The sequence below is a fragment of the Alexandromys fortis genome, unplaced genomic scaffold, assembly GCF_014885135.2.
Source record: "Alexandromys fortis isolate MF-2015 unplaced genomic scaffold, M_Fortis_MF-2015_v1.1 scaffold_237, whole genome shotgun sequence".
Taxonomy (NCBI): domain Eukaryota; kingdom Metazoa; phylum Chordata; class Mammalia; order Rodentia; family Cricetidae; genus Alexandromys; species Alexandromys fortis.
The window spans coordinates 1,584,890-1,608,021 of record NW_026068137.1 but is presented as its reverse complement, the minus strand read 5'-3'; the positions used below and the strand labels follow the sequence as shown (position 1 = coordinate 1,608,021).

The window sequence follows — 23,132 nt, the reverse complement described above, 5'->3', positions numbered from 1 at the left end:
GGATGCCTAGCAACACGCTTCCCTGCCTGATATCAGTGGGAGCACAGCAGTCTGCAGGTCGAGGCCTATCTGGTGTGTTGGTTTTCCATCAAAGTAACTAAACACCGAGGCCAAGCAATTTCAGGGAGAAAAGTCTATGTTGTCTCAGTTTCGGAGATTTCCATCTGTCTGTCCAGAAGAGCCTGGCAGAGCTGGGCAGTTCCCTTCAAGTAGACATAAATCACAGAGTGCACCTGGACAGATGGACTTCCCATCTGGACTATTACACTGCCAGCCGAAGGGTGTCAATCTGCTTCCTAGTGAGTCGTCTTTTTTCAGGTAGCTTTTTTGTCAATTTTTCTTAGACACAACTAGGGTTTTACAGTCTCCCGAGTACTCAGTTCAGTCACGGTGAGAATCAAGATCAGCTGCCACACCTGGACTCAGCTTTTAACTCTGATAACTGAATTCTGTTCCTTTGGTTGCATTGCCTAACCTGGGCCTCCTGGTCTAAAGAATGGAGAGACGGGCACCCCAGGGGGAACCAGGGAAGTGGATAAAGTGTCAACATTCAGCTGTTCATAGCACACAGGCATGCTATCCTCAGGGCTTCCCTTGTTTCCTGTTGTCCCTGTAAAGTCGACCTGAGATGGCCACAGGTGTTCTCCATCTTTGCTACAAAGGGAAAACACCAGGTGGGCAGGGGCTCCTCACAGGTAGCGAGTGGTGGAGGCCTAAGGGAACTTCTAATTCTGCAGCACAGTTTTCCTATAAACTGCACCACGGGGCTGGCCCTCAGTTTTCCCAATAGGAAGGAGAACTTAAATCAGAGGTGGATGCTTTTGTGTGGGAGCAAAGGAGGGGTATGGGCACTGAGAAAAAAAGAGGCAGGGTGTGAAAGCTCACTTCTTAGAACACCCAACTTAAGTGTTCAAAACAAGGCATCCCCGGCAACAAAACCCTTGCACACAGGCAGAAAGTATGGTTAAGGGGTTGCAGCACTGCCGGTTTAAAAGCAGAATCAGAGATCCAAAACTGGTCTCAACCCTCGCCTCTGCACTTCCAGGCGCCCCCACAGTGCAATTCTTGTTCATTGGTCATGCTGTCCAAGGAGGCCAGGCTGCACCCCCAGGAAGGGTCGCCGGGATCCTACACCAGGGCCCTGGTGCTTGCCTAGCCCCCGCCTTCTGCGAGGCCGAGGGGAGGAGCCACGCGCATGTGCACAGCTGGCGCCCCCCCCCCGCCCCCTGCGCACAGCTGGGACGTGTGCCCGGGACCTGAGGGCTCAGTTGGGAGCCGGCGGTGGATGCGCCCGCCGAGGCCTCCGCTGCGGTCCAAGCGTATCTGTTCTGTCCGCGCCGTCTACCATGGCCGTGCGCCCCATGCGCCGCCGCTGCCTTCAGGCGCTCGTGCTATGCTTCGCCTGGGGGACTATGGCGGTGGTCGCCTCGAAGCCGGGGGCAGGCTGTCCAAGCCGCTGCCTGTGCTTCCGTACCACCGTGCGCTGCATGCATCTGTTGCTGGAGGCCGTGCCCGCCGTGGCGCCGCAGACCTCCATCCTGTGAGTGCGGCCCGGGGTCGCTGGGGTTTGCGGGACGTGTGATTCTGGGTCATCGGGGGGGGGGGGGGGGGGGGGGGGGGGGGGGGGGGGGCGTGAGTAGCCTGGGGGACGGGGGTTTTGGTTTGGCGAAGCGGGGGAATCCCGGCGTCCGGTGCAGGGCTGCAGGGCGTTCTGGGCCTTTGTCCGTCCTGGCTGGGACGCCAGGGGCGGACCTGAGCGCAGCGCGCGCGGCCTTGGGAGCCGCCTTTGTTCAAACTCAATCTCCCGCTGGCCCGGGAAGTGGTAGGGAGTCGCCAGGGAAAGCCCCGTGCGTCTCGTGCGCTCTCCCCGACTGGCCTCCCCTCTGGTGTTTTCTCAACTTTCACTCAACCCGCTCTCCTCCTCTCTCCTCTCCCCTTCTCTCTTTCTTTCCCTCTTTCTCTGCCTCCTCCCTCCTGAATCTCAGGCCTTAAGGGTGAGTCGCCCCTCTTCGGACCTCTTCCTCCCGCAGTCTACCTGCCCCTCCCCCCGCCTTCTGGAGTGAGGCCCACCCCACACCACCCCGTGCCAAGGAAACCTCTCCCGCAGATTCTGCGTCCCGCGGTGCCACTAGCCCCATGTGTGTACTCCCGTCAACTTCTGCGCTAGAGCCTTCAAGTTAGCTGCGTGTCCTGGGGACCCTGTCGGGTGCAGCACTTTGTAGGGTTTTTTTTTTCTTTGCCTGGAGGGAGCCTGATATCCAGGGTGCCATGGAGGACCCCCCCACTGTGCGGGTGACCATGTTCTGGGCAGCCCGAGGGGCCCCTCTAGCTGTTTCTACTCCCAGCTGGTCCGTTTCATAGAGCAAAGGCCCCCCCACACACACACTTCCTGGACACTTGACTTTCACCTGGAATCTTGCACTTCTGCCTCTCTGCAAGACCCAGATCGGAAGCAATCCCAGTCCTGAGGGAGAGGGGCCAGAGTTGGCTGCAGGCCTCGGTGTGCTCTGAGGTTTGGTTCTGCGGAGGCAGGCATGCATTTCAGGGGCCAACTGTAATTCAGGGCCCTGCAGCTGCACTTCTGCTTTCCAAAAAGAGTTTTCACTTTTTGTGGCTGGGCTGGAGGACTTTGGCATCCCCAAGGAGCCTGTGAAAGTTATAAAAATCCGAGGGACCGATTCACGGAGTGGGCGGGCAGCGTTCTCACTTCTGAAAGTGCATGGGTGTCCTACTTCCTCTGGTAGAGATTGTGCCCGGCGGCGGCTGCAGGGCCAGGCTGGGATGGGAATGCCTAGCAGAATTCTCCGGAGAGCTAAATAAGGCTTCCTTTCCAGAGGGGGTGGATGGTCAGCCAGGGCTGTATCTGAGAGGACCGACATCAAGCCCTAAAGCAATAAACTTTTAAAGCGGGCCAGGATGGACCATCTCCAAATGCGGAGGATTTCTTTAGTGAGTCAATGGCCAAAACTTGGACCCTGAAGCCATTTTTCACATCTGGGCGAAGTCAGATACTCAGACTATGTGTTCCCAAATCTTAATTGCTTTTTGCAGCAGTATTTTAAAAGGAGTGCTATTGAACAGAACTGGAGACCGCCACTCTCCTTGGCTTGCTGCCAGAAATATATGTGGGGCCTGAGTTCAGTGGTTAAAGATCTTTGCAGCCAAACTTGATAACCTGAGTTCAATTCTCAGGACCTACATGGTGGGAAGAGAGAATTGACTCTTGCAAGTTGTCCTCTGACTTCCCCATGCCTACCCCCCCCCCACTACAGAAATAAACTTTTAAGAATTTAAAACAGTTTACATGTAATGGGAGGATGTGTAAGGTATTCAGAGAAACAGTAGAGACAGTGTTTGGAAGATTCCCCCAAAAGGTATGTTTGCAGAATTTCAAACCTTGCACTCTCACGGATGTTTGAAGTTTCCTGTAAGATTTTGTAACAAGGTACCGCTGATTCTCTCAGGCGAGCACATGACAGAGCACACGCTAAGTCAGTCCCATTCTGTGTCTGGGTCCAGGCTGGGACCCGTGGGGTGGCCCAGTGGGATAGTAGCACACAAAAGCACCGCTTGTTTTCCGCTTCTCCGACCACTCCCTGCTCTTACGTGCATGCTGGCACTTTCTATATTTTTCTGCATTGGAGGCAAAGGTGTAGCTCTGTGGTGGAGAGCTTGTGAGGCCCAGAGTTAGAGTCCTAGTGCTGAGAGACGAGACAAAAGAACAATGGTTTCGTAGACACCGGTTACAGAAGCCCACCTCCAGAGTCAGCGGGGCCATCCCGTTGTCACAGTGTGTGCTGCTGGCTGTCCCTCTCATCTGCTCCAAAGACTGAATCGGGTTCTCTGTTCCTAACGTTACAGAGGCTATGTTTTGGCCAGGGAGAATGCAAATTGTTTGGGGCTTCCGAGTGTTCTCAGGCCACCTTATGGTACAGGTTGGTACTGGCTTTGCTTTCTGGCGCCTGTAAGGTCAAGGTGGAAGACATCAGTGGTACCCTGTGCCTCTCCGTGCTCAGTGCCTTGAGCCTCCTTAAGAAGTGTGGCTTGGAAAGCTGCCTGATTTTCTCATAGCGTCCTGAATGAAGCACTCCTAACGCTCTTCCTTCCTCTGTACCTCATCATCCTGGCCTTCTTGGGGAAGTGGCCCTAAAGAAACAGCACGGGGTCCTGTCGATACTGGGCTTCTCACCTCACCCCCTGTTCCCTTCACAGCCTCTTCTGTCCCCTGAAGTCTCCACTGCTGAGGTCATGGGAACTGAGCCTGAACACTTAACATCCACTCGGCATTCCAGGCCTCTCCAGTGCCAGGGAGTTGTTACAAACTGGTGGTGTGGAGGAAGCCCCAGTGCAGGAATGACTGAGGCTGGGAGTTTGGGACAACTTCTCCAGGTGCCATGCAGAGGTCCCATGGCAGTCACCATCTGGCCTCCTGGGCCTCTGTCCGTCTGCCTGGTACCCGGTCTTCATTTTCTGATGGCCTCTTCTGTGTTTGGACTTGAGATAGATTCTAGACCCGCCACTTTAATAAAAACCCGATCCCTGTAGTCAGCCTTGTGGGATATCAGCTTTCCTGGTGGAACACGGGATAATGTCCAGGTGTGTCAGGCCCCTGTGGGACAGAGGAGGCTGAAGAGCTCTCTGGTAGAGTGGATACACACTTGGCTCGTCCCAAGTTGGTAAAACTCCCAAATGCTGACATTTCTTGGACCCATAGGGATGGAGATGGACTCTGTCATTCAGCATGCCTGTCCCGTTCGTCATAGCTGTTCAGCTATATGTCACAGCTTGTCATTGACCAGCACCACATCCAAATGAGGCACCTGGAGAAAGCTGCTCCCTGCAGCTGCCCTTGTAGAATCAGCTGCCTTCCCTCAGGAAACACAATCATCCAGGCCTGAAGACTGGAGAAGGCATTGTCGGTAGTGCGCTAAGTTCACAGGAAGTTCCCTGACTCCTGACCATGTCCTCTGGGGACACCTTTGGCTCTGGTTTGCTGGGATGTGTTCTCTGTGTTATGTTCAGTGGCCATAGCATGAGAGCTGATGTCCCTGGCCTCGGGACTGAGGGAGGCTCAGATTCATGATATCCCTGTGTTTTCCCACTGCTCACAGCTCAGCCAAGATCTGGGAGGCTGCTGTATTCATTCTGGATTCCTGGGTGTTGGCCAAAGAGGAGAACCCTCAGTGTCCACCCAGGGCTTGGTGGGACTTGGGTCTGGGTGGCATTCATTGAGACCATTGGGATGCCCTTTGAGGGTCTATTCTGCTGTGACATCACTTCCTTGACCTCTGAATATTTTTTTCTTGCTTGTTTCTACGTGGACATTCCTGTGAGGAAACCATGATGGTTCCGTTGTTCTTTAGCCTTTCTATCCTGCTCTGCAATGTGTTTTAACGTCAAGGAAATAGTGTGAAAATAATCCCTTCACCTGGGACCCTGGACCAGGCGGCTCTGAGGACTGGAAACTTAGCTCCATCCTAATGAAGCCAGCTTCCTGCAGGTCTCTCCTATGCTAATGGACTCGGTGGTAGCTGAGACTGGCTGGTTTCCTTGCTGTGGAATTTGGGAGCCAGAGCTTGAGTGTGGTGCAGGGTCTGTGGGCCTGCTTGTTTGTGCTCAGCTCACTTTCACTCACTCCCTGTCTGCGGTCTGTGTTCCATGCGATGTCCAGCAGTTTTATCTGAAGTTTGGGGTGCTGGGCGGGCTGGACAAGAGGTGCTCTCTGCACAGATCAGAGGCATAGCATTGCCACATAGGCCCAAAGTGCATCTCTTTATGACTGTAAAACTGAGAGAGCTGGAGAGTCACCATACACTGTGCATAGTCCCATGGACAGAGTAGGAGCTCTTGCCTGACCTGTTGGAGAAACTGGCCTTTTTCTTTGTACATGGAAATAAAGAGAAACGTAAAACAGATTCAAAAGGATGAAATAAGCTAAGGCTATTATAGTGTTAGGAGGTCAGGACTCCAGGCCTGGAGCTGGAGACTGTTTAGAAACCAGGAAATTAAGGAAATGAAGAGGCGTCTGCAGGTCGCTGGCTTCTAGTGCCACGAGGGTGAGGGTGGGTGGGGGGACTCTTGAGTTTCACAATATCCAGGACAGCCACTTGTTTTCACAGTGACAGCTTTGTGGGCTTTGAGGTGCAAAAGAAAATGATACATTTAGAATATCGGTTTTTTAGTGAACTCAGGTTAAGAGCAGTTTAACTTGACCGTGGTGCTTATGTAGCTGGGACTCCATGTCAGTTACCTCTCTGCTGCTGTGGTAAACCCATGACAGAGCAGTTTGGGGAAGAGCTTATTCAGGCTGTGGTTCCTGAGGAATGAGAATTCATGTGGCGGGGGCATGGCAGCGGAGGCAGGAAACTGGGGGAGCAAACTGGAAGTAGGCAAGGGTTTTGATTCTTTTTTGTTTTATTTTGTTTTGTTTTTCAAAACAGGGTTTATCTGTGTCACAGCCCTAGCTGTCCTGGAACTAGGTCTGTAGACCAGGCTGACTTCGAACTCACAGAGATCCGCCTGCCTCTGCCTCCCTAGTGCTGGGATTAAAGGTATGTGCCACCACCACCTGGCTGGGATTTAACTCTTAAAGCCTGCACTCAGTGACATACTTCCTGCAAGGCCACACCTTCTAAACCTTCCCAAACAGTTCTGCCACCTGGAGAGCAAGAATTCAAATGCTGGAGCCAGGAATCCTTGGGTTCAGGATGGGGCTGTTTTCTTTAGGGAACTCTGAATGCCGTGTACCCACCATGTGCACCTGACACCCCAGCAGCACTCCAGCAGTGGGGGGGGGGGTGCTTTCTTGTTGCTTGAAGTGACACAGGTGATGGCTTTAACATCTTTCAGAGTTGGTGATTCCAGTACATTGTGCTTTCTTTGTCTTGGTGATCGTATGGAAAAAGAGAAGCCCCGCAGCACCATCTCCCACCCGGTTGCTATCACTCGATCTTCTAGTTGCATTTTTGGTCCCGTGACAAATACACTGATCAAAAGCAACTTTGAGGAAGAAGTGATCTATTCAACTTAAAATTACAGATCACAGGCAAGTTCAGGCAGAAACTCTAGACAGGATTGGAAGATAGACCTCTCTGCTATTCCACAAACCATTATCTCAGACCAGGAAACTGGCTTCAAGGACAGAGAGGTGCACCAGGAACCAGAGAAGATGTTGATTACTGGTTGATAGACAGGCTTCTTATTAGCTAGCTTTCTATCCCGACTGGTTTTATGTTAACTTGACACAGAGTACCACCATTTGGGAACCTCATTTGAGAGAATGTTCCTACTAGATTGGCCTGTTGGGCATTTTTCTTGATCCATGATTGGTGTGGGAGTGTCCACTCCTTGTGGGCAGCGCCATCCCTGGGTGGTGGTCCTGACTGGTATAAAAAGGCAGGCTAAGGAAACCATGAGAAACAAGCCAGTTAGCAGGATTCCCTCATGGCTTCTGTTTCCATTCCTGCCTCTAGGTTCCTGCCTCTAGGTTCCTGCCCTGACTTTCCTTAGTGATAGAGTGTGACCAGAGAGTTAAAAGAGGCAATATACCCTTTATCCCAAGTTGCTTTTGGTCATGGTGTTTCTATTAGCACAGTAATAGAAATCCTAACTAAGACACTTAGGGTTATATGTGTTTCTATAGTTCTTAGGGTTATGTGTGTTTATGTTCAAAGTGCATTTCTTGTAGGCAGTGTACAGGTGGACCTTGCATTTCCTGCATCTTGATAAATTTCTGCCTTTTCTTTGTGATATTTAGACCATTATATCTAATGTGATAATTGATAATGAGTGAAATTGCATCATCTTGTTATTTGTCCCATATGTTCTTTGTTACTCTAAAAACCTATCTTTTGAATTAATGCATTATCATTATTTTTCCATTTTGTGTGTTGCAGGTTATTTACTGTGAATCTTCTGTTAAATTGGCTGTTATTTTAGTACTGCTTATATTTAAATTGTGCTGCTAAGCATATAACAGGAGAACGTCACAGCAGTTTGCTGCCCTTTCTCCCTAGCCCGGCTTCTGTGGTAGAATTCTCTAGCATTTTAATTTTCATTAATTATGCATGCCACCACACCTTTAAAAGAAATGAACAAACATCAAGGTTTAAATAAATAGAAAACCATCTCAATTGTTTCCCAGGCCCTGCAATTGTGTGTGTCAACATTTCTTTCTGCTATGAGATATTTCCTATTACAGTTCTTGTCGATTAGACCCAGTGATGATTCTTTTCCCAGTGTCTAGAAAGCTCTTGTCTGCCTATTTGTTTGTTTGTGTGTATGTGTGTTTGTCTGTGCCTATGGAAGCTGGTACTATGCTGAATGTCTTCCTCAATCTTTATCTTAAGTTTTGAGGCCGACTCTCTCACTGACCCTAAAGTCAGTGAGATTTAGCTAGATTGGCTAGGGAGAAAGTCCCAAGGGATGTTCCTGTCTGTTCCTCTCGAGACTGGGATTACAGACATGGGCTGCCCTGCCCCAATTTTTCTCTGAGTGCTAGGGATCTAAACTCAGGTCCTCATGCATGTTTGGCCAGCTGTTTATCAGCTGAACCCTCCAGCACCACGGTATGTTTTGCTGAATAGATCCCAGACATCATGAACTTCACCCTTCTGAGGACTGTTGTCAACCCCAGCTTTGTTCTGCTGATTCAGAGAAGCCACAGGAAGTCAAGTGACCTCTTCCCCACAACCCTGAATCTTACTACTAAGGATTGGTAAGGCCGGACTGGAGGCAGGGCTCCCTCTTAGACCAGTCTTTCAGGGCGAGACTCTTAAACAGCACAGCCAGTGCCTCATGACTCCTTCACTGTGTGACGGATGCCGATGGGCACTGTTCACCTTGGTCCGGTGTGAGTGTGGCCTTTGGGCCACGTGGGTGCTTCTGTCCCAGGCCCTGCTCCACACGCTGCAGCTTCCTACAGTCTTCTTCCCCTCCTCCTGGAGTGTTCTGGTGTTTCTGGCATCGGTCCTGAGAGTTTTGGCTGCCTTCGTCTCTCCGCACTCCTTGTGTTCCGTTCTCTCTCTGGCGGTCTGCTAGACTAGCTGCCTGCTCACCTCATTTGCTTCCCACCTCTCCGGGTTCATCTCCAGTTTTGACTGAGGTTCAATACCATGAAAATAGCTGCCCATGCATTATCCATTTTTGGGTTGTTTATGATGGGAGACTTTCACCTGTTACTCCATCTCATTTAAGAATGAACAGCCATCTTTGGCTTTAATTTTTTTTTTTCCTTTTTAAAAATCTTTTTCAGAAAGGTGTGGTAAAAAGAATTCATGCTCAGAATAAAATGCTGAGTTAACATTCACAAGTTTGAAAAGAATTCGAAACAACCGTGGTGCTTCCCATCTGTCTTTGGGCCGTTTAGCAGGAACTATTCCGACATGCAGTGGCAGGGTCCTGGTGCATTCCACCACGCGAATTCCCACACAGACGTTCTTGGCTACACGGCTTTTCTGCTGGGAGTTCTGCTTCAAGCCAGGGGTTACCAACCACAGCTGTGGGTAGCCTGCCTGTTAAAGCTTGAGGTGTTGGGACAAGACAGAACGGGGGCTCCCATTTTGTCTGTGGCTGCCTACTAACCACAAAAAGGCAGTATGGAGTGGGTATTTGTACAGACAGACAGACTGGAGACAGACTGGAGTAGATATTTGTACAGACAGGGTGTTTATGTAAACCGAATGGTGTTTACCACCTGGTTCCTTCGGCTGCATCATGTTGGGTGCAGACCCAAGGATGTGTCTTCTGTCTATCCTGAACTTGTCTCTCTTCCATGGCCTTGAGACTGTGATGGAAACAGAGAGGAGGGGGGGCTGAGCCTCCGGAAGGGACGCTGCTGCACTGCTATTCACACTGCCTTGGTGAATTCTCGTTACGTGCTTCACCCCGCTTCAGGAGTCCAAGTGTGTGGATCAAGCATGTACCCAGAAAGAAGTGTCTTTGAATGGCTCATCCTCCCCAGCTGCGGCAGCCTTAGGTTTCCTTTCACCGACTGATTTTCTGTTCTGTGTACGACTTGATGGGAAGCTAGGTGGAAGGGTACTGAACACTGGCCTCTTCTTGGAGAGGGTCACTGGATGTCATGGTGTGTGTGTCCCTCTGTCTCCGTGTGCTTTGACTTAGGAGAGGGTCACCGGATGTCATGGTGTGTGTGTCCCTCTGTTTCCATGTGCTGTGACTTAGGGGAGAGGGTCACCAGATGTCACAGGGTGATCTGTGCTAAGGGGACAGTGGACTTTGTGCCGGTCCTCACCTGTGCCCTTCCAATAGGATGACTGCCCAGTCATTTGCATAATAATGCTTCAGGTGATTATTAAAATGATGGGCGATGTGGTGAAGGGCTAGAAGAGAGAAAGTAACGTGGGGAATCCTTCATCCCTAGGCTCAGACCATTAGCTTCTGGGGACCAGGGGTCAGTTGAATTTCCGAACAGGTTTGGCTATGGTATGACCATGCATCTTGGCCTACTGTGTTCCAAGGACATGACTGCAGCTCAGGTTCTTGTCCTCTGCTGAAGGACTCTCAGCCCTTCCTGTTTACCTCCTATAGCTCTAATGCTCTATATAAACGTGCAGGGCTCCAGAAACTCAGCCCTTGATGTCTCCCTTAGGGTCTCTGAACCGTTCATCTCTGGGAGTAGTGCACTAAACACGTTAGATTGGCTTTTCCTGCCAGAGAGCCCTGAGCAGCAGTCTTCACAAGTTGTGCTAGGAGTTACAAAACCTGCCATCTCACCCACTGATCGACCATTTTGTTTTTCTTTTACAGGTTATCAATTTTGTTTTTGTTAATAATACATGCTTGTATTAAAAATACCTTAAATACAGCTAAAGCAAAACCAGATAGCTTATATTCTAGCATTAGATCAGATGCACATTTATACAGATGTCTATGTGAAGGCCAAGGCATATCAATGTTGACACGCCTGTCATGTCTGTTTTCAAAAATTAGGGCAAGATACATGTCCTGTTCTGTAATGTACATGTATGCTTTAGCATTTGGCCACATGCCATACTTTGTGTGTGCACATGCATATGTGAGTACAGGCATGCATGTGTGCGTGTGTATGTGTGTGTGTTATATGTTATGTGAGTGTGTGCATGGAGGTCAGAGATTAATATGAGGTGACTTGATTTCTCTTCTTATATCTTTCTAAATAGGGTCTCTCACTAGTCCTTGAGCCCACCTGTTGGCTAGACTAGCTGACCAGTGAGCTCTAAGGATCCATCTTTCTCTATCTTCCAGTGCTGATAAAGTTAATGATGTCCAATGCTATGCCTACTGCTGCAAACTCAGGTCCTCATGCTTGCACACGGCAAGCACTGCACCCTGGGAGCCGTCTCCCCAGGTAGGTTGATAGGTGATGATAGATAGATGATAGATAGATAGATAGATAGATAGATAGATAGATAGATAGATAGATAATAGATAGCTACATAGATAGATAGATGATTGATAGATACATAGATAGATGATAGATGATTGATAGCTACATAGATGATCGATAGATACATAGATAGATGATAAATACATAGATAGATGCATAGATAGATAGATGATAGATAGATACATACATAGATAGATAGATAGCTACATAGATAGATGATTGATAGATAGATGATTGATAGCTACATAGATGATAAATACATAGATAAATACATAGATAGATGCGTAGATAGATAGCTAGATGACAGATAGATAGATACATAGACATATAGATAGATAGATGGATAGATAAGGTAGCTGTGGTTAAGATGAGAATGGCCCCGATTTGCATACTTAGTCCTCAGTAGCTTGGGAAGGATTAGGAGGTATAGCTTTTTGGAGGTGTGCCATTAGGGGCAAGTTTCAAGGCTTCAAAGGCCTCCTGCCATTCCTAGGATTCTCTCTGGCTCCTATTTGTGGATCAGCTGCTGCTCCCGCTACCCATCACCATGTCCTCTCTCCTCCATCACAGACTGTAAACCTATGGAACCATAAACCCAATTAAACTCCTTCATTGGTTGTTTGGCATTTGATCACAGCCATAGGAAAATAACACACACACACGCATACGTACATGCACATTTGTGTACATATGTTGGGGATTGAATCCAGGATCTCAAGCTATAACAGCAGACCATACCCTCTGTCCTGCCTTCTCATTGGTAATGAACACAGTATTCATTTCTATGAAACTGCCAAGTTTACTTAACCAAATTCTTATTACAGACTATTGCTTTGTTTCCATTTTTTTTTAGCAAACCCAAATCACACTTCTACAATGCACAGTGTGCATTTTCTGGGTGTCTCTGTCTGGGTTATTTTTAGGGTTTGGTTCTGTAATTCTGTAAAGGACGGTGGAGTTTCTGTAGTCACTGGTTGCAGTGTGGTCACACCAACAGACCCACAGATTGGTTTCTGTGTGTTTCAGCTTGAAAATGCCTAGTGTGAGCACACAATCCATCCATTAGCAGTGAACGAGTGGCTAACAGCCCTGCAGCCTATTCCTAAAATGGAACCCACCCGACTCCATCTGATGCACCGTTTGTCTGCAAGACCCATCCCAGCTTCCTGATTAGAGACCAGGGCACATACTAGCATTATGCCCAGCTGGGGGATGTTTTAATAGCAGTAGCAACAGTACAGAATACGGAACCACCAAAGCTGTGGTTCTCAACAGGCCTCGGAAGGGACTGGAGCCTGTTGCCAACAGAAGGAGCGGAGCAAGAAGGCCACCTGTCCATGATCCTCGGTGGAAACAAATGTGGCAGATGCCTCGGATTTTCCACCACTCTGCCCCTGTCTGCAGCTGATGGCTGAACTCCAAATATTGGCTTTGGGGTAATGTTTCACATAGATGTAATCTGCAAATAGCGCTCTCCTTGAATTCCCGGAAGGGACACGGTCCCAAACTCAGGGGCTCCTGCCCTAAAGAGAGATACTGGCCCAAGGTCAAGGGATTCTTAACCCAAAGTGGGGTGCTGCTGGACTTCAAGGACTCCTGGCCTGGGAATCTGTGCCTCCGTCTATATCAGTTGAGGGCAAGGAAACTCTATGCAAAGTAGTAGGTTGTTTAATGGGTTCCAAGTCTTTGAGGATACAACCACGTCTAAGTTGTTCGGTTTCCCTACTCTTGCAGAGAACATGCAGGGTGGACGTGCAGTGTAGGACGTAGGGGGTGCTGGGGTGGGTTAGGCAACTTGATGATAAAGATGAAGTGGTCGGGTAGGGAACAGGAGACCCCTTCCTTGGAACCCTCATGTTATGGGGTAGGGCTGGACTCTGGAGCCAGGCTCTCAAGGTAATAGGCTCAGGAAGGCCCCATCAGAGTGTGCCGGCCAGGGTGTGCTGCCAGTTCTGCTGGCGAGCAGGCTGTGAGCATGCCGGGCTCAGTCCTCTGTATTTCATGCACTGACTTTAGTGGACCCAAAGATTTTAATGCAAATAGGAAATTGCGTGAGTGTAGTTTTCCATGCACACTTCCATGGGTTTTTCTAACAGAGCTGACGAGGGAGGGGGACTTGATTGGGGGAGGGGGAGGGAAAGGGGAGGTGGCGGTGGGGAAGAGACAGAAATCTTTAATACATAAATAAATAAATAAATTTAAAAATAAAAAAAAAGATGTTTAAGAAACATCTAAGTTTTTCCTTTTGAGGATGGGACATGGAAATACCCCCGAGATTGTGGGTTCTGTCCTCAAAGCCACTTCCTTAATTTCAGAAACAACTTACCTTTTCTAAGACACGACAGACCTAATGTCACTCACTAAGAAGAGAAGACAACAAAAATGGACATTTAGACTTCCTATGAAGAAGGTTGTCAATAAAGATGGGAAATTTTGATTTAGCAATGATTCAAGCTCAGGCTAATATTGTTTCTTTCTTAAGGAAGAAAAATAAGATCACCAACACTCAGGAAGATAATTTTTTTCCACATAGAAATCTAGGAGGGTTGAGGTTGTCGCACAGTTGGAAAAGTACCTACCTAAAACGTCCTGAGTTCAATCCCCAGCCATGCTGGCATGTTGCTATGTGAATGTAATCCCAGAACCCAGTAGGATCTGACAGTCAAGTTTATTCATCGCTGTGTCGAAAGTTCAAGACCAGCCTGAGCTGCCATAGACCCTATCTCAAGCAAAACAAAGCATGTTATAGGAAAGAAACGTGCCTTTTGGATATAATGTGAGAGACAGCATTGTGTTTCTTCAGTGGAAAACAAGAGCTGCAGCGTGTCGGAAGTCCTTGTCGTTAAAGTCATGGCCCTCCTCTTCCTAGTCATCGCTGGCCTTCCTTTAGGGAGTAAGATTAGGCTCGTTGCTTCCTGGAGGGAAACAAATGTTTCTAACAATCTATAACCAGAGTAGCTGCACTTGAACTTTTAAAAATAGCAATTAAATAGATTAATGGTCACCATTGTTATTTTTTCAAATGTGTGGGGTGTTTGTATTGGCATGGCAACAGGTTGATGAGAATTAGCGTTGAACATTTGTTTTCTTGTGTGTGTTGTTTTCATCATACATTCTTCTAAAATCAGTGCCCATGACACCCCTTTATCCACCCTCCACCTGCCCACCCACCATCCCTCTTACCCACCCACTGGCCCACCTACCCATCCACCGGCCCACCTATCCACTGTCCCACCTACCTACCCACCCTCCCACTTACCCATCTATCCTTCTTCCTATCCATCTGTCCATCCACCTACCTATCTGTCCATCCACCTACCCATCTGTCCATCCACCTACCCATCTGTCCATCCACCTACCCATCTGTCCACCCACCTTCCCTTATGTCCATCCACCTACCCATCTGTCCATCCACCTACCTATCCAAACAGCCACCCACTGATCCAGCCTTATCTACCCACATATCCATCTGGCCACCTACTCACTGGTCCATCCATCACTCACCCATTTATCTACCCATCTACACTTTTCTCCATCCATCCTCCCACCCTCCTGACAACCAGTTTATCTGCTGGCACGGTCATCAGCTCACCATCCTTAGTGACTCACAAAGGGAGTCTTTGTGCTGGTGTGTACATGCCCTGTGGTCAGGTACTTGTAGGAGAAGCACTCAAGCCATGAGGCATATCCAGTAGTATTGGAAGATGCAGCAGTGTTACCTAGTTACTACCCATCCCCTGGTTTAAGTACAGGGCTGATACCCAGCCACCGTATTACAGAAGAGCTAGCTATAGAAGGAGCCTAGCAGAAGGCTTCTTCCCTCCTGTGCTCAACCTTAGAGAACACTTGTTTGCTGTGAGGCTTCCCAGAATCCTGTGTCCAAGTTTATCAGTTTCCCTACAGACCATGATTATTTGCCTAGCTTTCCAGGGTTATCCCTGGTCAGTATCTGGAGGAAAGAGAGCCCTTCCCATACCAAGGTGGACTGTTGTGCTTCTCAGGTGCCCAGGGAAGAGCAATTCTGAACCTAAACATTGATTGGCACTGGGACAGGGTGGTGGGGGATTAGTTAGGATGGCGACAAAGGAACCTCAGGAAGGGATATGATGAAGTCCCCATATCCTTCAGAGGGACTTCCTTGGCTAAGAGTTACTTTTGTTCTCTTTATAATGGTCCATCTATTCCAGTTGGTGCTCCTAGAGTGCTGAGGATGCAGGTCGCCCCTCTGATATGTAGAATCTCTTAAACATTTCTACTACTTGATATACATGTTTGTAGATTCTGATTTACTATTGCGTCCTCTACAGTCAGCCTGATTGAGCCTTAGGAAAGCAGCAAAGATTAGCTGGGGCCAGGAAGGCTGGGATCAGTTCTTCCTTGGGTAGAGCCCATGCTAGCCTGTGGCCTTCTGCTGGTCAGACTGACTCCTGGATGGCTGCCCAGTAGGATAACATGATTTATCCATCTCCTCAGCTACACCCAGGGTATTCTGGTCTCTGCAGAAAACCTTGATTAACCCGCTTAGTTGTTTAGATAACAATGTTTGTGGTAATCTACCAGGTCTTACAGACGAAGGGTGACTTCACCTCATGGCCAGACTAGCTGTCCATGATGGGGAGTTTCATGTGCCAGTGTAGCTAGGCACAGCTCCCAACATGTAATTATATATTCTGAATGCTTCTGTTATGGTGTTTAGATGAGACTGAAATTAAATGAGCATCCTGTGAGTAAGGCAGAGTTGCCCCCAAAACCTTCCTGGGTTTGTGCAATCAGTGACTTAATAGAGCAGGAATAGGTCTCCCTGAGCAGGAAGGGATTTTGCTGACAGCCTGTAAACTTAATTCATGTTTCTAGAGCTTCTCTTTGGGGCTGGCCTGCTTGCCCACCTTCAGACTTCTGGTTCTCTTCCCCTCTGTGTCCACAGCATCCTCTTGAGATCCCTGACTAGCAAGGTCCCTGCGATCTGCTGCCTGATTCAGATTCTTCTAGATCATGGGTGACTGGATCTGGTCGAGTCCTGATCTAAGCTAGTGCACTACCCCTGACTGTCAAGCATAGCATAAACTATGCTGTCTCCTCAGAACTTAAACCAGGAAGTATAGAGGGAGTGAATGGGGGGGGGGAGGTTGTCATAGAATACATGTGTCATTAAAGCAGGAGGAGGGGTTGGGGCAGGAAGGAGACAGGGGATGGGGGAAAGGATCAATAAGAACAGATTATAAAAATGCTGTAACAAAATCGAGTACTTTGTATGCTAATTTAAAAAAGAAAACTAAAGAAATTTTTGGAAAAGGAAGTGACAGCCTGTGGCCAGAGCTGAAGGTCAATCTGTGTCAGTAGAGTCCAGAGGGGGCTGTAAGAGAACAAGGGTTCCTGGGAGTGGAAGGTGGGACCCCAGAATTGCAGTCAGCTGGGGAGCTTCCTAAGAGGAGCCAGTGGGCAGCCGCCTCTGTTCCTGTTCAGCACCAGCAGTTGTGGAAAGAAGTGAATTCCTGGCTATGGCTTGATGGGAAAAGGAAGGAGGGACAGAAGAAGGGAAGGAGAGCTCTTTCTTATTACACAAGTAAGGCCATTGCTATAAGGTTCAAAAAGTACCTTCATTAAGCAAGTCCTTGATAACCATGAGGACTGTAATCCATAGGGCAGGCAGATTCTTTCCCCTTGTACATCTGTAATTTTTTTTCAAGTATTTTGTAAAGGAAAACCCATGCTTCCTGGGCCCTCGTGTCTTTCCTTTTTTTTTAACCTGCCTACTCTCTGAGTGTATGGGTTTTGCCGTGTCTGGTTTCTGTCTGTCTCTGTACACTGTGTATGCCTGTGTGCATGCCCCTTTGTGTCTGTGTGTTTCTGCATGTGTGTTTCACTCCACGTGACTCTGTGTAAATGCTAAGTTCTAGTTGTCAGCTGAAGAGCCCCTTTGAGGCTGTAATAGGTCCCGCACCTCTTTCTCACTCCACTGAGGATGTCCATTATTTTGCTGAGCCTTGGCCTGTATGCCCTGATAGGACCCCCATCTCAGCCCACGGGAAGCATTGATCTTAGACTGATTTTCCAGGTCCAGAAGCAAACTGGGGGAGGGTTCTGAACATTGAGGAGTGTGAGGAGCAGAGCTGAGTTGGCCACCATGCTGCCTTGCCACGGAATACCAGACATCCAGGGGCCTCTGAAACCTCATGCCCCAAACAGCGGGCAGTGAGTCACTCCTGTGTCCGGGGAGGGGAAGACACCGGACCTAAACCAAGGCCTGTTCTTTGAATTAGAAGAGGCAGCCACTCGGCACCTGTGTCCTGTTTTCCTAACAGGAAGGCTTGTGCGGTCCTCCAGCCTCAGCTCAGGATCCCCTCTCCCAGTGCTGGGACCATGTCTGCGTCACTCTGCTGGGAAGGGGTACTTAGCGCTGTTTTCTTGGCTGGTTCTGATTAGGAAGATGTCTGTCCGGTTATATTTTCACCCACACACTTGCTGGGAAATCATGAGTGTCGCGCTCCATTGTGCTGTTGTCCCCCCCCCCCCCCGACCTCCTCGTTTGCTTAGAATAAGAGCTTGAGGTCATCTCCCTCTCTCTTAGGTTGCTGTTCTCACTCTTGACCCCAAACTGGGGAGCTTTCTAGGACAGAATAAATGGCTTTCACAGAAGTTTCCCACTACAGGGTTCTGGCCAATTATTTAGGAAGCAGGGAGAATACTGACTTCATTTTTTTTTTCAGCATCCATGGGAAATATTTTGGGTTTGTTCCCAGGGAAATGATGTGCACGGACTAGGGCATCTGTATTGTTTATTCACAAGGCACAGCAGGGGCCATGCCAGGATTGCTTGTGTTTGCAAGTGGCCTGAAGAACAGTGCTCTAGTAAACAAAAGCTAGAGACAGGGTTGCCCGTCTGGGGCCCAGCAGCTGGCCAGGCCTGTAGCATGCAAGCTCTGCATTCTGTCCTTCCTTACTCTCTGGGGCCTAGGAGCGGTTTCAGTCTGCTTTTGTCCAACTAAGCATTTTACACTTTCAACTGAATGAAACTTTGGCGAGAGTTTCATGACGTGGCATCCGGTGTGGTGGGTGTTAAGTCCATTGGTTAGCGAATTGTAGAGCCGGTAGAGGACAGAGTGTGGAGCCACTGGCCCCGAGACACCCAGTAGCCCAAAGCTCTTTCATCACGGCCGAGAAATCAAGGCAACAGGACCGCCAAGAGCAGAAAGAGAAGGAACGCGTGCAAGCTTGCCAGTGTTCAGCTCATTTTCTCTTTTACACAGCCTCAACCCAAGGGAAAATGCCACCTGCTTTTGTTCTAGGGTCTCCCATAACACTTCATGGAATCACAGGTCCCCGGAGATGCCTGCACAACAGCCTGATCTCGGCCGTTCCCCGTCTGCGCAGGTGATTTTAGGTTGTATCAAACAGACAAATCTAAACATCCCAAACCAGAGACCTCTCTACTCATGGAGCACATGTAGGCCGGGAGCCTTCTCGGTGAAGCATGCCTGCTCCTGGAGCTCTCTCCTCACAGCCTGGTTTCCACTGCGACTCCAGCCTTGCTCATCTGGTTACCCATCTCTTGGGGGAGCTGCTCCGTTAATCCATCATGTGAGAGGCCCACCACAGGGTTGTTTTTGCAGCTTAGATGTTCTCTTCCTCTTCAGTGATCAGAGCAGCTCAGCTGTGTTCAGGTCCTACTGGGAGCCTCTTCATCTTGTGTCCTGGTCACCTTTTCCCAGAAGCAGTCTCTGTCTGTGGGCTTGCATGGGTATCGTTTGAAGGAACTGGAAGTAAACACACGAGCGTGCCCGAGGCAGCTTGACACATGTATTGTTCAGGCAGTGCTGTGTTTTACGCAGAAGTGGCCGACTCTGGTAGATTAGGGCTGAGCAAACCAAGCACGTTGACTTTGCCGTAATGAGCGATGCTCAGCTGCTGACTCAGTGTGCTCGCTCACACATGGCTGCCCAGGAAGGGCAGGCTGGATGGGACGTGGGGATGTCTGGCACCCCCTCCTGTTGGGTGCTTTAGGAAGGTGCTCTCGCCTTGTTAAAAGCCGCAGTTACCATCCCAGGAAACAGTCCTGACTTTGGAACAGTTGTTATATTTCTTCAGCCGTCTCCCACCCCCATCTTTGTAAGTCAAGTTGCCCTTGTGTCTATCACTTTCTTTGTTTTTTAAGTGAGAAAGAAGTGATGGAGGAGACAGACAGGCAGATGGGGGTGGGGAAAATGACTCTTGGGCCTTCCTTCCTAGGCTCCATTTAAGGTCCTTCCTGAATCCATTCTCCTCTACTTCTGTGTAGAGGTGACTCATCCACCTGAGCTCTGAGAATGAAGTGGTCAGAGAACTTGAGGGAGGTCATTCTATTCTCTGATGGAAAGTAAAACTACATTCTTCAAAGTCTCAAAAGACCTACATAGTGTAGTCTAAACAAATACCCTGCATCAGAGTTTATATTGGAAAACCCTCTGTGACTGATAAAGCAGGCACTGGGGTGACTTTTCTAGATGGCATTTCACTATATCTGTGCCTCTAAGGCTCAGCCTCTGCTCAGTCCTCCCGAGGCCCAGTGTAGGCATGACTGTTCCCTTATGGTCACAAGCAGAACCTTTAGCCCCACTCCTATGAGCCTACTGCTCATTCATGACATGGTGAAGTCTCACAGAGTTGTTTACAGAGACAGGATGTCTGCAGATTCATGTTGGGCATTTAGGGTAACCATTAACATCACTAGAGGTTGAAATGGCTTCTTAGGAGTTTTGTGGTCCAGAAGGGTAGAGTCAGAGATTGTTCTGGGGTCCCCAGGATGTACAGCTGTCTTGTCCTCAGAGGAACCTGGGGGCCTAGCTCTTGGCTTAGTTCACTCTTCCCTCTCCAGTGTCCTTCGCGGCAAGTACAGTCCTGTTTGGAGCCCCATGGAACTGGTGAACAAGGTTTGAGAACCTATCTGATGGTGAACGAGGGGTTTCCAAGTTGCCCCTGGGCAGAGATAGCTCGTCAACAGGGAACTAGTATAGACACAGGCCAGGACCCCAGCTTGAGGCCTCTCCTGAGTTTGTCCTTTGCGGATCTGTGCCAGTTTTAATTTTAGCAACTCTGATTGAGGAGAGTGTGTCTGTGTACGGTAGGGACGTGTGCCCGAGAGGATTTGTGCTGAGCAGGGTCCACAAAGGCCTCTGCCGGCTGAAAGTGTGAGCCGAGAGAAGTGGGGTGAAATTTATTAACGGCTCTTGTTGCGTTGTGCGTTAAAGCTGTGCCCTGGGCTACAGGGAGGCCAGAGAAGCAAGCAGAGCCGACTCTTGCCCTGCTCAGCCGCTGTGTTAGCTGTGATTCATGTGAAATGTTTTGCAGTAACCACAGTCCCAGCAGTATCTTTACTTCCCCTCTACAGTTGGTTCAGTGTTGTCCTGGATCCACCAATGTTTGTACCTGAGCAGGTTTCCTTTCTGCGTTGCCTGCTGGGACAGCCACACTGACCGCCCAGACTCTACCCTCTGTACCAGTGCGGCCTGTGTACTGACCTAATTATCTGTGAAAGGAACAAGAGAATCACAAAGGCGAGGCTGTTAATCAGTGTGCGCCCTGCTGTGAAATCCCGCGGCTGTGCTAGCCATTGTGTGTTATCAGTCTGGCTGCTCCCTCGGGACTGCCCCTCAGATGCTCTGGTGCTGGGCAGCTTCTGGTTTCTGCTTTTTTCATTGCTGTAGCTGGCAGAGATCACGATGATTTTTGTTTTCAGGTGATATATAAAATCGCTATAGTTTTATTTGTAAGCCTGTATGTATGCATGTTTATGTCCACATGTTATATGCCTTTTCGGTGCAGGCCGGAGGATAACCTCAGGCGTTGGTCCTCGGGTGCCTTGTACTTTTTATTTAAGGCAGGGTCTCTCCTTGATCTGGAACCTTTCCAAGTATATTAGGATTACAAGTACCGCAGTGTACTTGGCTTTTTGCATGATTCTGGGGATAGAACTTGGGTCTTCATTCTTGCTTTATTAACAGGCCCATTGCCCCAGCTTTGCAAGTTTTTAGCACGAGCTGAACATCTCTCAGGCTAGGGTCTTATTAGTTGCTTTTATGTTGTTTTGGCAAACTTGTGTGATAAACAACCCTAAAAGAGGAAAGGTTTGTTTGGACTCACAATCTGAGAAGATACAGTCCATTACGGCAGGGAACCCTGGCTCACGGTGTCAGAAAGAACAGTCCATCATGGCAGGGAGTCAGAGGATGTTGTCCATTATCCCAGGAAGGGCATACATACATCGTGGTCTGTTGAAATATGAGCGGCGGCGGGGCTGCGTCCCCAACATTATTTAGGGAAGGACCATTTCCGGTCAAGGTGAATACAGGTCTGCTTTCTTCCCTCATGAATGCTGGCTGAGATGTGAGAGCCCTGGGCTAGAGACACGGGGTGTTACTCTCACTTAGGATATCACTTAGCCTTACATAGCGTGGATCCTCTTGTGATGCTGGCAGATACAGCTCATTATGGGAGGGGAACACTGAGCCTCTGAGTAGGACATCACTACTTCCATGGGGAAGTATCGACGGTCTGCTCTTGAGCAGGGAGGTGATACTGCCTCATCCTTCAATGCTACCCTAGAAATGCAGCTCAGACAAATGGCTCCGGCGAATGGGAGCCCAGGGTTTGCCGTCTGTCAGGAACATGCAGCTAGGCTTGTGCATAGGGGCACTGACAGCCTCTTCCCGAAGCACAGTCACGACCCATGGCTTTCTTACTGTGCATGCAAGAGAGCTGTGCTAAACCGCCACGTCCTAAGGCTGGGAGGATACAGTCAGACTAGGGGTGGGGCCTAGCGCTGCTGTCAAAATGTGGAAAGATGTCTCTAGAGCCACGCTCTCTGTCCTGAGGTCTGGAGACCTGATTGTCACTTTATTCCTGGGCTTTGGGACAGGGAAGCAGGGATCCCGCCGATTCTCCGTTGCTCACACTGACTGCACTGTTCCTCTCCTCAGGCTGGTTCTGTCCGTGTTCACCCTTAAATAGGGGATCCTGTCCTGCGGGCTGAGGTTCTTCTCAGCCCTCTTTTCATGACTGACCCTTGCTCCTGATTGTGCCTCTCCTGAGCTCATGGCCCATGTCACTTTGGGAAAGAGCGTGGGTTCCACCCCCTCGTGAGCAGCATCACATCTAGTATTAGAGCTGGTTACTGGATGCGTCAGCTTCCTGAAAATGAGGAGAAATAAGTATGTTCGTGGACATGATTGACATCACCTCCAAATGTAGCTGACCTATTGTTTGTCCTCTGACCCAGCAGTAACTCTTAGGGACATACACACCCATTCCCAAACCGAAAGTGGTCTGCACAGAAAGCCCCGTTGCAGTGCTCCTAATATCTACAACTGAAGGAAGAAGGTACTGGGTAGCGTTTGTGCAGAGGACGGAGGACCTACAACCCTGTCTACCTAGCACTGTATCAGCCAGCTCAAGCTACTGTAGCAAACCGTCACTGAGTGGGGGTGGGGCTTGAACAGTGGTTCTGGGACTGGGAGTGTGAACTTAAGATGCCACTGTCCTCCAGGTCTTCCTGCTTGCTGACAGTCACCTTATCATTGTGTCTTCTGCGGTGTGTAGAACGCAGAAGCAAGGGAGAAAGCACCCTGGGGTTCTTCCTCCCTAGTCCCAAGCTGAGAACGTGTGTGCACTGTCTGTGCTGTAACTCACCGAGTAATTCTGATTTCACTTCTCATCGTGCCACTGTCAATCACAGAGTCCAGACTCTTTTATTCCAGTCTTAATTACTATAATA

The 23,132-nt window shown here is 49.1% G+C and overlaps 1 protein-coding gene across 2 annotated transcripts in view; it reads left to right on the top strand.

Moving 5' to 3' along the window:
* The first annotated feature begins 1,244 nt into the window (after positions 1-1,244).
* Positions 1,245-23,132, top strand: part of Pxdn (peroxidasin) — an 86,229-nt gene continuing 64,341 nt past the window's right edge. For both annotated transcript variants that reach the window (XM_050126521.1, XM_050126520.1), the window contains exon 1: positions 1,245-1,540. In XM_050126521.1, the coding sequence (XP_049982478.1) occupies positions 1,347-1,540 (194 nt within the window). In that variant the 5' untranslated portion in view covers positions 1,245-1,346. The remainder of the gene's footprint in view (positions 1,541-23,132) is intronic.